General features: G+C 45.4%; 1 protein-coding gene across 4 annotated transcripts in view; it reads right to left on the reverse strand.

The window, feature by feature from the left end:
* The window catches only part of p38b (p38b MAP kinase), a 56,317-nt gene that overhangs the window by 28,388 nt on the left and 11,899 nt on the right, over positions 1-16,030 (reverse strand). For 2 of the 4 annotated variants that reach the window (XM_084578620.1, XM_084578623.1), the window contains exons 6-11: positions 14,814-14,861; positions 13,012-13,126; positions 11,451-11,522; positions 7,461-7,540; positions 1,136-1,214; positions 121-294 (exon numbers count right to left, since the gene is read on the reverse strand). In XM_084578620.1, the coding sequence (XP_084434746.1) occupies positions 121-294; positions 1,136-1,214; positions 7,461-7,540; positions 11,451-11,522; positions 13,012-13,126; positions 14,814-14,861 (568 nt within the window). Of the gene's footprint in view, positions 1-120; positions 295-1,135; positions 1,215-4,955; positions 5,036-6,012; positions 6,093-7,460; positions 7,541-11,450; positions 11,523-13,011; positions 13,127-14,813; positions 14,862-16,030 lie in introns of all 4 variants that reach the window. The other 2 variants (XM_084578621.1, XM_084578622.1) reach the window with 2 other exon arrangements.

Below are 16,030 nucleotides of genomic sequence, written 5' to 3' on the forward strand. Positions count from 1 at the left end.
TTCCAGTTGGTTCAAATTATTTCCTGACTAGTTCCAATCAATCCTTCTTGGCCAGGTAACCAATAAACTCTCCAGGATTGGGAGAGTCCCTGAAAAAGTGCCGCACAGAAGAACACTCACGTTTCCACTCGTGGACGCTGAGGTCACGGTCCTCGAAGGACTGGTCACAGGGCTCTGCCGACGGCTCGTCCGACGGGTCGGCCAGGCTGGCCAAGTAAGGGTGGGCCAGCGCCTCGGTGGCCGTTGGTCGCTTGTCCGCATCCAGCTCCAGCATGCGCTCCAGCAAGTCAATGGCTGCACAAGATTCTTCGTCAGCCAGAGCAATGGTCTTCCCCTAGCCCTGTCCTGTGCACCCCACATGCTGTTATGCCACCACAGCAACACTCTGCCCCATGAGTTCTCTGCATTAGATGCCTTTAGCCAAGTCCATCGCCCTACTGCACAGATAGTTCGTTCTCAAGGCCTTGTTCTTGCCTGTTCCTGTTTGCCCCTCACGATGAGTGGCAAACACACTCACTGCATATGCTGGGCTAACTAAGAGGGTTCAGCCTCGCCCCTGACACTATATTGGGCATTCAGTATGCCTTCAAACAAGGCTTCTGGTCATCAGATGAGTTTGTTTACAGCACAGCACTTTACCTTCCGACTGATTTTTTTACGCTTCTTCACTGACTCCTATCCCTAACAACGAGTATGTCAAGTTTTCTTGAGATATGTTTCGGCATCATCGACGTCAACCCCACCCAAGACCAGACCATCTCAAACAGTTTCTCTCTTCAGACCTCGTCGGAAAAATGTATCAAACCATCCAACTTAGACAAACCGGTATATCTTGGGTGCCCTGGAAATTTAAAAACGGCTCATTACATGACCAAAAAGCATCCGCATTGCTCCAGATAGTGAAATCAGTCTTTAACAAAAGCTTGTTCCCCTATACGAGATAACACTTCTATTGAAGACTTCCAATGACTTAAGTACTTCCCTTGCCAACTCAAGACAATGGGAGCTAGCCCACTGTGGGCCAACTGCCATGAAACTTCACTCTAACCACCCTGTCCAACTCTCCTGAACAGAGCTCCCAATACTGGTTTACTACACTCAAACCTCCCTGCCCTAAACAAAAATCACTGCTCACCTTTCTCATTGGCACCCTGGAACACCTCGGCAAAGTTTTTCTTCCTCATGACGGGCAAGCTGCGAATGTAGTTCCTTGCCTGGGGACAGTCCACAAGAAAGAAATCAGCCCGGCTTTGCAAAAGTAAGAGCACCTTGCAGCGCACCAGTGATATGGTGACCGAGACCTGTGGTGTCATACATCTCTCACACAGTGTTATTCTCATGGTACATGAAATGCTACAGCCAAACCACTGAACTCTAATCATCACGCTAAGCAAGCTGTGATACGATCACAATGACAGTGCATGCGCTTAGTTTAGACTGCGATTATCTGAAGCACATAAGTGGCAGGCTGAAATGAAAGGGCGCATGCATGCACGGTCACAAGTGTTGCAGAGATCACACCATGCGAGTCCTCAGCCTGCGCTGCCCTACAACAAAGTGCCAAAGGGCATCGCGTCATCCAGGCACAAATAATAAAAACAGGGTGCAAATCTACCTGACTACTTGAAAATAGTTTCTAATAGTTTTAAATAATTTAGGATATCTTTACAAGTAAAACTAAAAACAAAGCCTTTCTGACAATGATAAAAAGAAATTATATTGCAAATAAATTGTTTTTTTCACATTGTCCACGTAGCTTACTACTCCTGTAAGGTCTGCCGGGCATTAAGGAAGGGAACGAGAATCGTGTAGCATAAGTAGTATTAAACATCATTTCATAGAATTAATGCCCTCTTGCAGAATTATTACTTATTATTCTATTGCAGAATTATTACCTTAACAGCTTTGTTCAGTGAAAAAGTCTACTACCACAAATGACTACAGCGCTTACTAAATGCTGTCATGCTGTCATCATTACTACACCCTGTCATGTCACAGTCACCCGTATAGGCACGTTTGTGCCCATACGGGTGACTCTCCACTGCAGCAGTGCTGTCAGTAGTTGATTATCGAAGAGACAAGGTGCAAGGCAGCGCTGTCAAAATGTAACAAGACTGCTCAAGGTACATAAGAGCAGCAACATGAGCTGCAACGCAAGTGATACTGCCGTTTCCCCCCACCCATGCGATGCCTGAAGAAAAAAGTGCCGGTTGTGAAATGCCACCCCCAACGCCACGTTCGCAACTGCGTGTAGCTCTCGTGGATCGGTTTCACCAGACTGCGAGACTCGTAAGGGGCAGCCCAAACAAACATTGTTGCCAGATGAAAACACGAAATCAGTCGAACCGTTGCACGGCATTTCTTCAGATGCAATTCTGTCGTATGCTTTTTCCTGTCCAAGAAGACCCGAGATACGCAGTTTCTTGATTCTCACTGGTGTAAATTGAAAGCAATCGCTGCAATGCAACAGCAGCAGCACCGGTATGCCGCAACTTCCTCCCTCCCTCTGCAAGATGAGCCGTTTCCCCATGCGCCGCCTTTTATCGTAGTTATCTAGAACAGAAGGATTTATGCTAGTTGTTTCATAGGCAGCTGTCGACTATATTGTGGCACAAAGCAAGGACATGCCTTAGGATGCTTGTTAATGCTGAAGTGCTACACTTGTTCGCAGGCTTTTGAAGTGTGCAGGTGGTCAACTCAACGGGAGAAAAAGCGAGTGAGTCTTCATCATCATCAGCCTCACTGCACCCACTCCATGGCAAGGGCCTCTCCCACATCCCTACAATTGACCAAGCCCTGTGCCAACACGTCCACCTAATCCCTACCAAATTCTTAATCTCATCCACCCACCTAACTTTCTGCCGCCCCCTGCTATGCCTGCCTTCCCCAGGAATACAGTCCGTCACCTTTAGCGACTGCCAATTATCTTACTTTCACATGCACATTTCCACCTCTTGATTTTGACTAGAATGCCAGCAACTCGCATTTGTTCCTAAACACACTCAGCGTCCTTGCACCTACCATTCTTTGTTCCATAGCTCTCTGCATTGTTCTCAAATTAAGCAGAAGCCTCCACGTTTAAGTCCCATAGGTGAGTACAGGTAAAATGCAACTATTGTATACTTTCCTCTTGAGCGATACTGGTAAGCTGCTAGTCATAACCTGCTAATACTTGCCAAACGTGGTGCCTCCCAATCTGATTCTCTTAGTTATTTCTCTATCATGGTCTATATCTATGGCTACTGCCTGACCTATGGAGATGCACTGCCTGACCACATCCAGCGCCCCACTACCTATCATAGACTGCTGTTCTTTTCTAATATGAAAGAGCACCAAACAAGGGTTCTACCCTGTTCTTTTTTAAGGCAGTTAAACGTTACCTTAGCCTTCAACTTATTGATTTTTAAGCCTACCATTGTGATTTGCCTCAGTCATTAATCGATCTTTATAATTCAACCCAAGTTACTCAGCAAGGCAGTGTCATCAGCAAATCACAGACTGCTGAGGCATTCTCCATTAACCCTTATCCATAACTGCTCCAAATTCAGGTCTCTGAATACTTCCTCTGAACAAGAAATTTTGCCCCAAGACTAAAACCCATCCTTACTAGACTGTACCGCCATTTGCGTACAGTGATTACAGTGTCCTTTTCAGTCTTCATGTCACACACTTGTAATGAGAAGTGAGTAAAAAATGTCCAATTTTTTAATATAATTTTCACAGCTATTCATACGTCATCTGATGTCTAACGGACGTCAATGCAAGCATAAGGGGCTGTGCAATTTATTTCCATTAATCAAGTATTGCATGGAGTACATCTCAACATACCTTTAATATTAAGAAAATCTCTAGATGCATTCAAGAATAATGTTGTGAAGCACAAAATTATGACCTGGCATATGCAATTTTCTAGTGTTAAGAACATGCCCATTGGAAGAAAAGGAGCAAAAAAGGCATAACAAGAGACACGCACTCATTGCCTGCTCTTCTGCCCAGCCCTGCATTAAACATTAATTATCACTTGCTGTCCTCACAACAAGGTACAACAAGGTGTAAAAAAAAAAGAAAACAAGATATTATTTCCTAAAACACTTCAGTGTTCTGCAAAGAAAAATGCTGACATCTTTTCCACTTTTCATGACCTTTCCTTTCATGTGCATTTCTCTTTGTTTTCTCACTGTGTTTGCCTTACGGTGAAATTAGGTGTATACACCGATTTTGCGTCAATATTTTCAAATGCCATTGTTTATGATTTCCCTGTATTTTTACTGCTTGCATGCACTGATTTGCATGCTATTGATAGCGGTATTGTAACCACTGGCTTGCCATTACCAAAGTGAGGGATGAGGCCACAACACTGTACTGCTCAGTCAACCACCTGTCAGTCAGAGGTTAAAATTATCCCAGCTTGAGCCCACTAGTGGTCCTCAGAAGGGAGTGCAAAAGAACTGAGCAGAAACATCCATGCTCATCAAAACTGCAGCTTGGAAGTGGAAGGAAGGTCAAGAAATACCGCACACAGCCCTCACGAGAACACCAGAACTCCATACGGTACATGCTCCAGAGAAAGCAGTGCAAATAACAGGAACCGGAAAGACGAGCAGTAATCCATGCCAAACCAAGCCTACCGCACGAGCCGAGACCGTGCCCACGACATGCAAAACAAACGAGCAAACTGCAGTCGGGCCTCCCTGCAGGCATGCACAGCAGTTGGAAGAAGAATGTGCAGGACCCTGTCCAACAGAAGGTCAAAAAACCAACTCCTCGCAACCAAGGTGAAGACCAGCAACCAAATGAAGAAAGAAAGGCTGCAAGCAGCCTGCATGCAAAAAAAGAGGCTGTGTGAGAACGAGCCCGCCACACAGGAAGAGTCGAGCAGCCCCATCGAGGCGGTAAAGAGGAAATGAGGGCTGGCCAGAACAAAGGGGGGGGGATGCTGAGAGCAGGACACGCACCTCCTTGCTAGAGATTTTGGCCAGCAGTTCTCCGTCGGGCGTGCCGCACAGCTCCATGATCCGGTTGAGCTGGTTTAGGTCTAGTATTGGGGAGGGTCAAGGCCAAAACAGCTCGCCGTGCTTCCAACACTGGCTCAAAGCAAGGATCCAGGCTAGAGACGGGGTCATCACGTACCCCTCACCGTCATCAACAAACGAAGAAGTGCGAATTTGTCGAGATGTTGGGATGGTGCTAAACGCTGCTCCAGAAGCATCCTAGCCTGGCCGTGAGCCAACCAGGCAACAGCTTGCTTAGTTAAGACGTTCTAAAGAGCTAGTTGGTTTAGAAGCCCCATAGAGTGGCCAGGACAACGCAAGACCTACAGGGTGGTTGCCAGTCAGTGCCGAGCATTGTCTCGTGTTCTTTGTTCTTCACAATGTGTTCAAAAAAGTATTGGTATAGTTTCCTTGCATGCTGACCTCAAAGACTAGGCTGCATTTTCACTGATCTTTAAACTGGGACCACCAAGTCCTTTTCACTGCAGACGTTAACGATAAGTTGAGTGATGGGAACATTCCTAAATCCAATCTCCTAGGAAGCAATCTACCACTCAATACCTGGAAAGCAGCCAGGAAGAATCGCAAAATCGTTATTTACTCAAATGAAACTGACGCACCGCCAAAAAAAAAGAAGAAAAGCTGATGCTGATGAGTGCACCGCCACACTGCAGAGAAGGAGGGAAGAGACCCATAAAAAACATAGATGTATGCAGGCGTTTTTTACCGAATAAACAGGTTAATCAGTGCAATCCGTGCGAAATGACCAGCTAGCAAAACACCCGAGTAGGCACAGGCCGGACCATACCCACCCAAACGTAGGAGGAGGGCAAAGCAGCTCGGAATTCCAAGAGAGAAACGACGCGCACGCACGCACGCACACACACAGCTTCCCAGTGTTCCAGACCAGAACTCTCACCATGCGGCCCTTAGTTAGTCGGTTAGTCGAGTGAGACTGCATGCCCCCAGCCACCAAGCTATGGCCAGAGAGGCGCAAGCAGAAGAAGAGAAATCCGTCTACCTCCTCACTGGTCATTTTCATGAGCAAGGAATCGTCGGGCGTTCCTGTCACACTCATGATGTGCATGAGCTGGTCAATGTCTGGCAAGCCCCGGGGGACAACAACAACAACACGGTCAAGGTCAATCCGCCAGCCAACTGTGTCTCTTGCGAAGTAGCATGACTATCACCCAGTACACTCTTTCCCTTGTACAAGAACTATCCCAGAATGCTGCATCTACGACAGACTGAATGTTGCCGTCAAGTTATGCTGCCCCCATCACGTCCCAATGCCAAATTTCATTGCACAACTTTGACCTGTTGCCAGCACCACACACACCAGGGCGCCAGACCGTGATGCAAGTGCCTTGCAAACAAGCTGAAACTCTTTTAATGCCAATGACCACGGACTGCTGGCTAGCTTTGCAAAATTGTTGCAGCACTAGGCATATCTTGTGGTTTCCGAGCAAAATGCCTGCTCCCTTTTGGTCAATAATGACAAACAAAAGGCGGCCAAAGAAGGTTTATGCACTCTCTGGAAACAGGACCCATTCCGGAGGGCAATTTTTTCCCCTGATTTGTCCCCATTCAGGAGAAAGAATTCTGTACTGCACCCAAATTAATAAATAACACAAGAACTGCACATTGTTTATGCTCTGCTGTTTGGTGCTCTAAAGCCACGTGACCCGACAATCCAACAGCTTCATGCTCCTCATAACCGTAATTCCCGCTGTGGTCACGCTCGGTAACACGCGCGACTAGCTACGACGCCACCAGCTACCACAACAGTGGGGCTCTCGTGTGTTAAAGGGGCAGCTCTTGGACATCCGCTTGTGTTAACGGGATTGAAGAGGAGCCTTATTTTAGAACAAAAAATTTTTACTGTTAGCAAAAACAGCTTAAAAATTTTTACGTTGCAGAGACAAGCGATGGAATACCAATCGCTTCTGTGTTTTTCTAGCCTTGGTAAATATCTTCTCAGGGGGCCCCTTTAAGGTGCGCAAAACAACCAGCCTGACCACATCTGGTTAATTTAAGCTTTGGTAGCATTATATACAGGGACGGATTTGAAAGCTTGGGGAGAGAGAGTACGTGAAGTGCACTCACTCCCCCCCCTCCAAATGACACAATGTGAATACAGGGTTGTGCAAGGACTACAATATTGCGCAGCAGAGCGCGTACAGAGGACAAAGCACCGCGACTCATAAAGGCCTACACGAGGCTCCCAAACTACTGCATCATATAACGGCATCACGAAAACGCGCCACCTAACAGCACTGAATGATAAATCATACAGTAACTGGCTCATTGGTAAAGCAGTCAAACCTCATGACTCTTTTGTATGCCCAAGAGCAAACCAGGTGGGTTTACCAGGTCTTTGAAAAAGCACCACTCAAGCAAAAAAAAAAAAGACAAAATAAGTAGAAGGCTGATTTGCCTACCACCAAATGGGAAGTGGTGGGCACTCACACTGAGACTGCTAATTTTCTCGAGGAACTCCTCCGACGGGGTGCCCAAGAGCCGAATGATCATGTTCAGAAGGTGGATGTCTGCGGGATGCCACACGCTAAGGGCCACAGGCGCTCAACAAAACAGCAGAACGCGGTTCCTCCCTTTCTTCCTCGGTGGAGAGCACATCTCTGCCTCCTCTCTCTCCCCCAAGGTCAAGCACAAGTGTATGGTTGCAACTCTACTTGATGCACACAAAGCAATGCACAGTCAAGCGGAATTGCACTTGATAACTTTCTGTGGCTATCCAGTTAAAAGCTACAAGGCTGAAAAACTCTATCTGACTCCGCAACAGAGTATAGTTCCTCTAGAAATTTTGCAAATCATGCTCTGGAACATTATGCCCTTACAGAATTATTAACGTTAATGTTACATCAAGATTATACTACAATACCAACCACTACAGAGTCAGTATAGAGCAGTTTCATGTTAGCACAATACGCCGTAAACAAGTCGGCGGCTGCGACACCTGTCCGGAATCCTGTGAACTGTACTTTGGGCATTGTCTGCTGAATCTCTCAACTAGTTTCTGTACGCTTTTGGAGTGCACTTCTTTCAACAATGCAGCCCATATGGGCTGTTGATTAGTCACAAATTTAAAATCACAATGGCTTTCATTGTTGTAAAGGAACATATTTCGATGCAGTTAGCGGCTCAAAAACTATTAGCTCTATGTAAAGGCAAAATTGAGACGGAAGCCGTAACTGAGGCCAGATATATGACTGAACTACTTGGTGCAGTAAAACTGTGAAGAAAGGAGGCCCGCAGCCTTGGCTGCATAGCCACAGAAAGCTGTCGCCGAGTGTAGATATGCCTCTTTTATAGCAGCGAGAACACTATGCTCCAAAGTCAGATTTACCTCTTTCTGGTGGCTGCACGTTGCAAAGAGAACTTGGTGCATGGTAAAATGATGACTCCGTGCTCTAAAATTGCACGAACTTCATCACCACTGGCCCGTTTTTTAAAACATGGCTTCTACAGTAACGAAGTCGACCCTGCTCATTTTGTAAAGCTGTCTGTCCCATACCTTTCTCTGCTACGTACACAAGAAGCTGTGTGACATATCCTCCTTCGTGCCACAGGCAGGTACAGTCCCAACCATAATAAACAGAGCGCGCTTTGCCGATAAAATCTTGTGTCACAAGTTACCTAGCAAATATTATGCAGTACAGTACACAGGTTGCATTACGCCACTGAAGCGTTGACACATGGATCAAAGTAACCATGACATCTCCTCTACACAACCTGTTGGAAAATTAAAAATGCCAGATGAGTGCTCTATAATATTTTGGACACACCTGTATATGTATAAAGCAAGATCACCATATATTGCAGCACATAAGTCAACTTCGAATGTAGGCCACCATCTCAGACTCGCAGCCTTTGCCGATGAAAAAAAGGTTACTTCAAAATTCCTGCTTTCGGAGGCTAATAGAGAACAAAGGTGATAAAAAAGCATCCCGTTTTACGTTCCCAACTTGCATGTGGACCAGCTTGATTAGCGGCAAACCGAACTGCCAAGCAATCCTGCAGCTTCAGATTGTAGTGTCAATCGACCAGGTGCGTTTCATGGGCCACCGGAAGTTGACTCTGGAGCTGCCTAATATGCTTGGCAAAATGACCACCAGCACAAGCAAATGAGGTATATGGCACACAACTCAAATTATCATTATTGGTAATGAGTTGCTTACAAAATACTAATAATTTTCTTCACTGCATGGAGCTCCACGCGTCCTGCTGAGGATGGGCCCAGAACATGTACGTGTGCAGATTGGCCAAAACTATGCAAGACGCCCAAAATCAGCCCCTCCACAAATAGGTTGGTTGCCCATTTCAGATGGCCATTTTTCTCAAGAAACGTTATGTGTGGCAATATACAGTATATGTCACAGTGGAATCACATACCCTATGGGTTACGAGTTGCCGGGTGTAGCTGCCATGGTATGTCATGGTCGAAAACTCTTAAGCTCCCATGACGGCAGACCTGAGTCTGAACCAACAGAAGGGAAAGCTGGGGCTGTGTTGACATTATTTCACTCACTGATGACAGAGAAAAGAGAATAGTAAACATCCTTCTTTTCTTTCTTTCCAGACTAATTAACTTGATTCAACCCACCATACTACCTTCTCAACCCTTAGAGTGTTAATCTGTTTTGCGGGTGTCCTCTAAACTGCGTCTTGTGATGCCCCTGTGATGCGGATTCAAAGCTTTCAATTACATTGAGTACTTCAGCATAAGAAAAAAGCTGAGTGAACCAGGTAAGGGCTAAGTTAAAGCATTCAGAAAGGACCATCAGTGGCCACAATTGATAGCTTAAAAAATTCTAAAAGTCCCAATGTAACTGCAAAGACTTTTTCCAGAAAAAAAAAGACTAGCATTCACAGGCTCATTCGAACTCCTCACAAAAATGGTGAGCACAAAAAAAAAAAAAAGAAGAGGTGTGCCAGTACCCGCCTTAATATTCGGTTTTTAAAAAGAGGAGGGTGCCCTTCTCCAAATTGTTAGCAAACATTTTAGAATTTTTAATACTGATTTCTGAAATTGCATTTTTCAAATTCAAACTTCCCACAATCGAACTTAAATTTAACTTTAATTTCGGTTTAAACCTAAAATTGCCAAAGCCAATAAATAGCCAAGATGCCCCTACTACTACGAATTCAGCTTCACTGACTATTTGGAAGGTTCCATTAATGGCTCTTGCCGTTAAAAAGGAACCAAAAAATGTTTGGCTGGGACACTGAAGGAATGCCAAAAAATATAAAGGCTAGGGCTCTGCCTTGCAATAGCTGATTCTAGCACTGGCTCATACCATACACACAATGCAGGGATAGCTCCAATACAAAAGGGAACACTCAGTTTGTACACAAACTCCAACACTGTTGTTCATTGAAGCGTAAAACGGTGTGACAAGTCCTAAAAAAACTGTTTACAAGGAAGGAATAAGTGTCATTCTCACTCACGTTCACTGTTTGGGCACAGACAATGTGTTTCCTTTTATGCGAGACCTACCCGTACGCCACACTTGTCATCCCTGCCTAAGTGTGCACATGCTCTACCTCCCCATTTTCATAACACAAGAGGTGTTTAAAGGCAGCAATGCACTCCATTTACTCCTACCGCCTTCACATGTTTGAGGATGTCTTTCTTCCTTTTTCACATGTATACAAATTAAAAAGGAAGACTAAACTACAATGTCCCCTATAGTCTGTAACAGGAACACGATAGTCAAGTTCACGTGATGGTTGCTGTCTGTAGCATTGCTACAAATAAGCATACTGGCTGCTAACCAGTTGGGTCTACTAGCAGTCGATGGCCAGAATTAAGCTATTACAAAAACAATGGCTCAGCCCTCTGCAACAAGTGACGCCCATGATGTGTGACCAACTCAGCAAAACGGCTGCACACATCACAAACACTCTGTTCTTCGAGCATTCCACTCCGTTAATAACATCCAATACTGCCTGCCTTGACCCAGTATGAGCAGTGGCTTGAAACACAATAGCAAGCAAAAAAAAGATCATAATAAATAAAGCTTGCACATACACGTAACAACAGTAACAGCTTAGCTGATTAAAACAAAAATAAGCAGCTTCTAATATCAGTTTTTGCAAGGAACAAATAAAGAACAGTGAGAAATGAAGGCCCTGGCTACACCACTGAAGCCTTGCTACTGACTCTACTCGGTCAGGCTTCATAGAACTATGGACTATGTTCTGCAATGACATTGTTCCCAAACAATTTTCTGCTTCTAACTAAGGCCTCGAGTAAACCGGGCACCAACACACATCACTGATTCTCGCAGGTTGCAGAAGCAGCTCATGACGGGAGTGCAAGACTGAGCTGGGAGGAGAACGGTTCCTCTTTCAGTGTTTGTCGTCCAGTCTCCTGGGGAGAAAGAGCACGTTCACCCATACTGGACAGGAAGCGGAGGAAAGGCAATCAAAGGATACGGTCATTGCCCGGGAACAGCGTCTTGCCTGTGATGAGCTCGGCCATAATGCAGCCCACCGACCAGATGTCCACTGGAATAAGGCATCATTAATTTACTTATTTATATAATCCTGCTAATACTATGATGACCTCGAAAGGCCAATTAAAGGTCAACGTATGACAACCAACAGAAATGAATCAGGCACATACAAAAATACCAAAAATAGCAAAAAAATAAATTCGGAGCACAGCAATGTGTCACACTACATATAGCATACACGTAAACTGCTCAGCACTGTTCAAAGCGCAAACACACAGTGGACCAGGTAAATGTTGCCGGACGCCGCCCACAACTCACACCCAAGTCCACAGAAGACACGACCATCTGCCAAATTCTGCAAAGGTATAACCTAATACCTCTGGTTAACCTTTTCCTGTACAAGGAGTGGCCAACCTTATTCCAGCAAACTTCCCAACCTCATCCGCCCACCACACTCTGCCGCCTCTTGTCAAGCTTGCCCTACCTTAGAATCCACTCCATCACCCTAAGGACACATCGGTTACTTCCCCCTTTCTCAATGACCTCTCAGTGAGAATATGAGGAGCACAAAGGGGGAAGAAAATCCCAAATGAGGACTGCACATGAAGCAAAAATAAACAGAGTACAAGGGCACAAGTTTCCTCACTAGCAAGGCTTCTATACCCAGGAAGTGTGCACACAGCAGTAACAATTAGCAATGAATGCTCACAGAAAGCAAGAAGGAGCTTTAAAAGGGCACTGCCTCAGGCTGGGATGACACTACACCTTGCTTGCCACATTTCACACTGCACCAGTGGGTTTCTTGCCTGTCACTCCCATTTCCTAACACACGGCACTGCAAGTTCTGCACTACCGTTACTTTCATCCTGTCGTATTTCCCGTCCCTCATGCTTTTCTTTACTCTTCCTGTGAAAAACCTACCACCAAGATTCAACTGTAACTTCAAATACCTTCAAAAATTGGTAAAGATAGTTGAAAATAAAAAAATAAAAAATTCCCACAAAAAACAGCTACAAAAGGAAAGATATATAGCAAAAAAAAAAGTTGTTTTCACACAACATCAGTATAGGCTGTTATGCCTGAAATGCCTACCAGACTTTATATAAGCTTGAATCATGTAGTAGTATAGTAGTATCTTCTTTACAATTGTTTGACAACAACAATTGTTGTCCTTGAAAAAAGAATTCTAATCGCAGTTTGACTTACTGCTCACATGCAAAAGGGGGTTTACTGAATGCTGTTCACTGAATTCAGTTTACTGAATTTGATTTACCGAATGTTGACATCTCCCCTCCAGTGAGATACATCTGCTGAGGACAGAATTCAATGCCGCAACCTTGGGCTCAGCGCCTGAATACTGATACCATAGCCACTTCACCATCATGGCAATCCACTGCAGTGCAGAGGACCATTTCAATAACTGTGCCCTGACTCAACTGGCATACCGGCTCATCTCGTCCCCCCACCTGACTGTTCTGTTACACCCTGCCGTCATCATGACTGTTTTGCATTTTCGAACATGCCTTCCCCGTCAAACTCACCCGTCTGGTTGTAATGCATCCAGTTGAGCATGATCTCTGGCGCTCGATACCACCGTGTCGCCACGTAGCCAGTCATCTCCACCTCAGCGTGGCGTGCCAGCCCGAAGTCCAGGATCTGGATCACAGGTTTCAGCACTCAAGTTTCCTGCCACCACCACCCGAGCAAAAACTGGCTCTGTAATCATTCGGGCCACTACAGGAATGCCAGGAAGCATCGAGGTTGCGAATGGCTTGGCTCGCACGAGTGAAAAGGTGCCTCCAGATGCGAAAATATAGCTTTTCCGGAGAAAGAGAACTCTGCAGGAAGTTTTGTTGCCTTGAACCTGAAGCATGCATATTAGATGTACACACTCACACGATGCACCATGCACGATTCACGCAACCACATTCTGTACAGTGTTCGAATGCCAGCTCCCATTACCAACGCAAACATCTGCAGGAGAATGCCACAATACCCACAAATAATATGAAGCTTCTTCCCAGACTTTCTGGCATGTAAAATTACCACCCCATATTATATGCAGACGCAAACAATTTTCAGTCTAAATTTGCGCTTCCCTCTCGTTATTATTCGCTGCTGTCATCTGTATCATGCTTCCAGTGAGAGGTGGTGTCGGTCGACTGCTTTGATGGTTTCAGTTTCAAATTCGATGCCATCTCGCCGCTGATCTCGTGACGCACAGACTAGAAGAAGCAGGGAAATTGCACTTCAGATGAGACCGCCACCTAAAAGCAGTGCTCAGCTGCTTCTAAAAAAAACGTGAAAGTAATCACAGCTGCCACAGCTGTCAGTCAGTAAGTCAGTTTGCGTGCTCCGTCTACACTGCATCTCCATGCCATGCCTGCAGTGGTCTACTGGCATAGTAGTGTCGACGTGCTGTGGCCACAGAAAGGCCCCGCTGCCCGACAGCCGAGCTAAATCAGCTGTCATTTTTTCTCTTTGCTGTGCGAAATTTTCTGATCATGCCACCCTGCACGAGAAAGGGTACATCCCCTTTAGATGTGTTGCCCCTTTTTGACGCCCAGCATGGGGTTGTGCCGCATACGCCATTGCGTGGCACTTAAACTTCTAGAGTGCTCGCTGAGTCACCGGGTCAAGTTCAATATACAGCGCCAATAAATGCTTTTCACGAGCCTACTTCCATGGCATTATATGCAGATTTGAGCTTTTATTTCCCCACTTCTTCTGCCCTGAATTTGCCTTGTTTAACCCAAAGCGAGCAGGATACCCAACGGATACTACCAACTAGCCGAGATCCACACTTTACCTAAAGCATACCTCGTATTAATATGTGGGTCTGCAGGATTTCACAGTACTCATATGAAGAGAGGACGCATCTCAAATCACACTGAAATCAAGCAATGAGCACAAAACACACGCAGCGACACAGTGCAACAGGCTTTCAGGGCCGGACTCATAATAATGAGATCATCAGCGAGTTGAAAAGTTAAGCTACCATCTATAAGACTAAGCCAGCTTCCCCTTAGGCATAAAAAAAGACTGTCCTTCTATCCTTTTGCTGGAGCAATAAACATAGACCCGCCATGGTGGTGCAAGTGCTTAAGGCCCTCGACTACTGTTCCCAAGGATGCGGGATCGAATCCCGGCCTCGGCGGCCAAATTTCGAAGGAGGTGAGAAGCAAGGCGCCCGTGTGCTGTGCGATGGCAGTGCACGTTACAGAACCTCAGGAAGTCGAAATTTCCAGAGTCCTCAACTACGCCGTCTCTCATAGCCTGAGTCGCTTTGGGGTGTTAAATCCCATAAACCAAACCAAACCAAAAAATGTAAGGTAGCACGCACCTTGAGCTCACAGTCTTCGTTCACTGCAATGTTACTGGGCTTGAGATCCTGCAAGGAGAAAAAAAAAATGAAGTTCCTTTTCATTAGACTCCCCCGTGTAGGTACCAGCAACAAGCACAACCGTTAATTGTATTAATATTAATTTACTAATGCGCTGTATTTAACACAAAACTGATTGCAGAGACTGCAGCGAAGTATGAAGCAAGTGTCGTCCTTTCAGCCCCCTCGAAAGCTAATTTCAATGTGCAGAATAGTGAACCTCACGGGTCAGACAGAAAGATGCATAAACATAAGACTGGGAAAGCATCGAAGAAACTGCGGCAACGTCAACAGCCAGAGCAATCCAGCCAAGCTTTAGCCCGTTGCAAGGATTGCGAGCCAAGTTTCAAGGAAACCACTAATATAGGGTCGTTATGCACAGACAGGAATCAAAGGTTATCTTCGAAGCATGAGCAATGGCACAAGCTGGTCCCACGGAATATGTTAGTGACCCATCGATAGTGCTGACGCAAAGAGATAATGAGTTCTCTAGGGGCGCGATAGGAGGCGGTGATATAGGGTTCATGAATAGCTCCTGTTTTTCTCACGAGTTTCTTACCTTTTGTGCATGTGTTCTTTGTTATGTGCATATATAAGCTGAGCAGCAAAACAAATTAACAGTTGAAATTTTGTACTCGTTACCTGTATCGTGTCCCTCTCCTTTGGTGCCAGTTTTGTGTTAAATACAGTGCGTTAGTAAATTAATATCGGAAACCGACTAGCCACCTTTGCAGCATTAAGTTAATTATACACTCTCCTCTAGTGCGACACTGGTGCATGAATGCGGTTGGAAAAAGCAATGAAACCAAGTGTACATCTATTCCATTGCATGCAGATTACTGCATACCTATTCCAACAACAAGCAGATTACTAGAATGCATTCTAGGCACAAAGACAGTGAAGTATTCAGCAGCTCAAAATTCAGAGGTGCCACAAAGCAACTCAGAGTGCCCAACTGGCTCAAGACTCAATAGAGCATCAAGAACAAGAGGCAAGACAGAACAGAAACACCCGTCATTGATGTGTTGTTGAGGCGATGTGGAACCGCACCAACTCACCAAAATTACTGCTTTACCCAACTAGGTCTATTTTCGAAGCTTTCAGCAGGGGTTTTTTTCCTCCAGTTATGCGTGCTTAAAAAACTTGGAAATATGGTAAACATGAACCGGACAGTGCAC

This window comes from Amblyomma maculatum, chromosome 9 (assembly GCF_055883805.1).
Source record: "Amblyomma maculatum isolate TAMU_Amacu chromosome 9, ASM5588380v1, whole genome shotgun sequence".
NCBI classification, from domain to species: domain Eukaryota; kingdom Metazoa; phylum Arthropoda; class Arachnida; order Ixodida; family Ixodidae; genus Amblyomma; species Amblyomma maculatum.